We start from the raw sequence: 5,911 nt of genomic DNA, 5'->3' as shown, positions 1-5,911 counted from the left end.
CCGAAAAGAATGGGAAGAACATTGACAAATTAGGCACAAGATTCTTATGGGTACAGTTAGTGATCGATACAAACTTTTCTTTTCCATGTTTTTTTAATATTTATATACTGTTTCTCTAATCTAGATTAGATATGGTGTTGATATTTTATATGATTTGGTCTCATATTTATTATTGTTGTATCTTCTTGATAAATTTTCTTCAAAAGATCCATAAATATTATTAGAATTAATTACAATTTTTTTTCTATTTTAATATTAATGGTTTTTTTTAAGAACAATCTTAATAGAATAAAAGAGCAAAAAAAAAAAAAAAATTCACATGTTATCTCTAATTTGTATTGTTAAAAGACGTAAACATATTTTGCAGCATGAGAACACTATCTAAGATGTTGTTGATAGGTTCATACTAATGATTATGCTGAAAAGGTTGTCGTACCACGAAACGACCATGCAAACCTGAACGATCAAAATTCTGAGGTTATGCCTTATGCCAAACGTACAATTTAATATGTAAAGATCTACTACTACAAAGCATAAGAAAATTGAGAATTATTAATATATATTGAAAAATGAATTTGTATTCATTATTATATTAAAAAAATATAAAAAACGTGAGAAACTTGAATATAATAAACCCTCTTAGTCAATTAAATTAAAAGTTAATGTTAGTTGCAGAAAGTCGAAGCTGAAAAAATTATAGAAATCAATTTTGATATCAAGGTGAATTAATTAATTTTTTTTTAAATATCAGTGTTTGTTTTTAAATATCATTTTTCTTAATTAATCTGTCTCTCACTTGCTCTCTCTATATTATATACATTATAACATGAAAAATTATAGTTATATATAATTATATGATTGGTATTACAAATGATTTAGTAAATAATAATGAAAGGGTGTGGAATGTGATAGAAAGAGACTGTGTGACTTTTTACAAAGGAGGGTTTGCATGTTAGAATAGGAATGCTTTATTCTTTTTTAACATTAAAAAAAAAAACAAATCTTTTAATTTAATACATTCTTTTTAAGCAAGGTAGCTCTTCCCTTATTCTCTAGACTTTAATCATAAGAGGTGTGTATGCAGCAGCTATAGCCAAAGGCTTTCACATCTTCATTTCCTCTTCAATAAAAAACGCACCATATTCATCGAATTTGTTCTTCAATTTCTTTGTATTCTTCTCAGTTTCTTCTCTCATCACAGAAATAATGGAAAGAATGTTCCCTCCAAAGAAGCCTTCTACTATGAATTCCCATGACAGACCCATGTGTGTTCAAGGAGACTCAGGCCTTGTCCTCACCACAGACCCTAAACCTCGTCTTCGTTGGACTGTTGAACTCCATGAACGCTTTGTTGATGCTGTTGCTCAGCTTGGAGGACCTGACAGTACTCCTCTTAACACCCTTTTTCTTCTGCTTCAATTTTTCTTCATTTCGTATTAAAAGTTTCACGTCGATAAGAGATAAGAGATAAGAGATAAGAGATAAAGACTTTTCTTTTGTGTTGTGTGAATTGCAGAGGCCACTCCTAAGACAATCATGAGGGTTATGGGTGTGAAGGGTCTCACTCTTTATCATCTCAAGAGTCACCTTCAGGTTTCAACGCTTCTTTTTCCTTTTTGTTTTCCATTTTGGAACACTTTTTGTGACACTGGGTTTCTCTGGCTATCTTGTTGTCTCTCTTTTTCTTCCTTTTGCTTTATGCTAACTCGTTCTTTGAAATTCGTAGAAATTCAGACTTGGAAAACAGCCCCACAAGGATTTCAATGAACACTCTATTAAGGAAGGCATGAGAGGTGCTTAATTACTTAATTAATTACTCTTTTTCTTCTTCTTCTTCTTCTTCATCACTTTCCTTAATTTATTTTAATTTGTTTACATTTCATGAAGTTTTCTTCAACTGTATTTATATCACTGCAGCTTCTGCTTTAGAACTTCAACGAAATATTGGCTCCTCTTCCGCCATGATTGGTCGCAACATGAACGAGTATGCATACTTCACTATTCCGTCAAATCCATACCACAATAAACAAAACTCCAAGAGAATTGGTTTTCCACCATCTTCTATTCTTTCCATTTACTCATATACTTTTTCGTTTATTAATACATTATTCGTGTGTGTGACTTAACTTATTCTTCAGAAAAAAGTAATTAATTTTTCTTATATCTAAACTCAGATTGTTTCTACAACAAAATATCAATAACATGCACTGAGTTTTTCTTTTGATTTTCTTTAACTGGTTTGTTGGATGCAATATATAGGATGCAAATGGAAGTGCAAAGAAGACTGCATGAACAACTAGAGGTAAAACATTACACTTTAAAGTTCACATGTAATTATGTGCTTCAAAAATCCAAAGATTTGAATAAATTTAGATTCTTTATTAGATTTTTTTATATTAGTTTTCTGCTATACTTTCAAAATATATTAATAGACACTTATTTAAAATATATTAAAAGGACATTTAAAGTACATACATCAATTTACTTCTAATACTAAGTAGAAAACAATACCAAAAATCCAAAAATCCAAAAATTCAGAAGAGGATCTAGTCTCAATTTGAACATACATAGTATATAGGTTTTACTTTTTAGTTAAACACTACTAAAATTTGTTATAGTACATGAAATTTTTCTTACAAATTTGTTAAATAAATTTGTAAGAAAAGACTTTTTCCTGCTATTTTTTTAAAAATTTTAATTGACAAGTAATTCTTTTGTAGATAATCATTTCATACAAAATTATTAAATTTGTAAGTATTTTTTATAAAATTTGTTGTAAAAAGTGTTTTATACAAAATATTTTGGTAACAATTTCTTACAAATTTTTTTTTACAATAAAATTTTGTAAGTATTTCCTAAGAAATTTTTTTTTAGTATTGGATACACAAAGATGGAACATATACATGAAGAAAACATTAAACCTTGAAGTAAACTCATGTTTCTAAGGTTGTGATAACATAACATGTTTAACAAGAGTTTAGGTGTATTAACTATGATTTGTCAGGTTCAGAAAAACCTTCAACTGAGGATTGAGGCACAGGGAAAATACATGCAAAGCATATTGGAGAAGGCTTATCACACACTTGCAGGTGAAAACATGGGCACAGGCATGAAGGGTATGGGAGGAGGTCAAGGAAGCAGCAGTGACATGGGTGTGATGAAGGAGTTCTGTTCTCTGAATTACCCTTCTTTTCAAGATCTGAACTTATATGGTGGTGGTGAAAACCTTGAAGGGTTCATGGCATCAAACACTGAGAGTGTTTTTGAGGGAAAGAAGAGGATTTGCAGCTACAGTGGAAGTGGGAAGAGTCCATTGATTTGGAGTGATGATCTGAGGCTTCAAGATTTGGGAACAACTTCATCATGCATCAGCCCTGAAGAGGAGGACCCTTTCAAAGGGGATCACAATAAGGTTCAGATTTCAGCACCATCAATGGATAGTGACCCCATGTCAGAGATCTATGACACAAAGCCATTGATGGTGCATGGAGAGAGTGTAGGTAACAATAGTCACAAGAAATTTGAAGGTTCTATGAAGCTAGAAAAGCCATCACCACAAAGATCACCACTTCAACCAGAAAGGAATAACAGTCCTATGATCAATGCTACTTCCATGGCACAAGGTACAATTATAATTAATCTCCCTTTTGGATGATAATTAATCATAATTATATTAAGGTTTAATTTCACTTTTCACTTTCTCTATCTACATATGCATTTACTTTAGGCTCTCTCTCTCTCTATATATATATACATGCATTTTAGTTCTTTTGAGTTCTCATATGTACTATTTTAATATGATTTATTTATTTTGTTCAATTTAATATTTTTATAATAGTTTTTAAAACATAAGAAGTCTCTCGTTTTAATGAAATATTGTTGCATTTTAAAGTTAATTAAAAATTGATTAACTTTTTTGAGTGATATTATAATACCAAGTTAAGCAAAATATAATAAATACTAGGATTAAAAATAGTAATTAAGTTTAACGTATTTTAATATGTGAGATTTTAAAATCATATTTCTCTTTTTAGTTTATATAATAAAAATAATTTATTTTAGTTTATATACATAATTTTATTTTTATTTATAATATATATATATATATATATATATATATATATATATATATATATATATATATATACATATATATATATATATATGATTTTAATTTATTTTAATTTACAGACATACTAATTTCAATCTCTTTTAGTTCTTCTAGTTATAAAGACTAGACAAAGATAGTAAAATAGTATATATTAGAATGAAAAGTTTTCTACCTAATAATAAGAAAAGGTAAAATTTGTTCAAATATATGAATAATCTAAAAGGTTAAATAAGTTTTTGTAACTTCAAAATTAATTTTATTACTACAAAAAATTATCTCATTAACAACTAATTTTAGTGAGCAAAACTTGTTAGTCGCTATAATAACATATTTAGATACAAATTTATTAGTCATTACAATAGTCACTATCGTGAATAAAAAATTATAATTGATGATTAAACTGGTTACTAATTCATTAGAGACTAATTTAGAAAGTAATCCTTTTTTGTAGCAAAAATTTTGATAGCTAATGTAAGTGACCAATCTCATTTGATAACTAAATTTTAAAAATCAATTTAGAGATTAATTATAATTTTTTATTCATAATAGTAATTATTTTAGTAACCACTAATCGGTCGCTAATGAAATATTTTATTATAGTGTTTGAATTTAATGCTTAATTTTTATTGCTCAACATTTAATAAATAAATATTACTTTATTTATGAAAGTAATTTATTACTGTTAAATTAATGGTATTAACATATAATTATTCAAATATGGTAAGATATATTGATAAAATTAATCTGTCAACACCTTAGTATAATAGTAACAAAATAACTTGTGATTAGATTAACATATTTATTTTGAAAAATTGAGAGATACCAAAATCTTATTCATTAACCATAATTTCCTTAATTAATTATGTAATTAACTACAATTTGTATGCGATGTAGGGTTTTGAATTGGTTGTTAGAGATGAGAAGTTGATAAGAAGGTTACTTCCCCCACAGAGCTATATTGTTTATATAAAGCCTTTGCATGGAAATCAAAGTCTCATTCTAATCTATCATATATGTACTTTAACAACACCTTTCTCTTATGTTCTTACATCTAACATATTCTACAATTTTGGTGGATTATTTAATATTTAATTTTGTTAACATTATACTAATTATTCGTATATATATTATTGTTTGTTAGTCACTGTAATGTTTATTTTGGTATTATCCGTTTTAAAGTTTGAAATTTTGTTAAAATTTTGTTTTTAAAGAATATCTTAAAGAGTTAAGAGAACACATTTATTTAAGAATTAAATATGTTTTTGTCCCTCAACCTTCAATGAAAATTGGAATTAGTCCCAAATTTAGTCTTTTTAACCAAAGTTTGTTAAGTTTATTTGACGTTTCAAATACGTTTTATGATAACAATTTAGATGTTTACACCATTTGACACATTTTTGCTTCAATATTTGAAAATGCGTTTGAAACGTAACAAAATTTGCTTGAAAAGACTAAATTCACGCAATTCTGAAATTGGGGAACTAAATTGGACCAAAATTTCAAAGAGGAACTAATTTCAATTTTTACTGAAAATGAAAATGAGAGAAAAAATATATTTAACCCTTTATTTAAATTGTCACTGTAATATCGACTTTTAAATATATAAGGCTATTAAAACACGACTTTCAATCAATATATACATATATATATATATATATATATATATATATATATATATATATATATATATATATATATATATATAGATAAAAGAGAAATGACAAAATATATAATTGATTATTATTGAATATCTATTATTTTATAAATTATAATTTCTCTTCTTTCATATATTCACATATA

At 26.8% G+C, this 5,911-nt stretch overlaps 1 protein-coding gene across 2 annotated transcripts; it reads left to right on the top strand.

Annotated features, from left to right (window-relative positions):
• Positions 1-1,054: 1,054 nt before the first annotated feature.
• LOC114168520 (myb family transcription factor IPN2-like) lies at positions 1,055-5,255 on the top strand. 2 transcript variants are annotated; one of them, XM_028053372.2, is made up of 7 exons: positions 1,055-1,384; positions 1,517-1,593; positions 1,727-1,793; positions 1,918-1,984; positions 2,260-2,302; positions 3,011-3,623; positions 5,006-5,255. In XM_028053372.2, exons 1-7 carry the CDS (start codon positions 1,207-1,209, stop codon positions 5,011-5,013), a joined length of 1,053 nt encoding a protein of 350 aa, XP_027909173.2. In that variant the 5' UTR covers positions 1,055-1,206; the 3' UTR covers positions 5,014-5,255. The 2 variants fall into 2 exon arrangements, with proteins under 2 accessions (XP_027909173.2, XP_027909172.2); XM_028053371.2 differs by having other exon boundaries at positions 1,056-1,384; positions 3,005-3,623.
• The last annotated feature ends 656 nt before the right edge of the window (positions 5,256-5,911 follow it).

Source organism: Vigna unguiculata, chromosome 11 (genome assembly GCF_037176805.1).
Source record: "Vigna unguiculata cultivar grain cowpea cultivar isolate G323 ecotype 2 chromosome 11, ASM3717680v1, whole genome shotgun sequence".
Classification (NCBI taxonomy): domain Eukaryota; kingdom Viridiplantae; phylum Streptophyta; class Magnoliopsida; order Fabales; family Fabaceae; genus Vigna; species Vigna unguiculata.
Note: the sequence above shows the minus strand (reverse complement) of the source record. Positions and strands in the feature narration are given on the sequence as shown.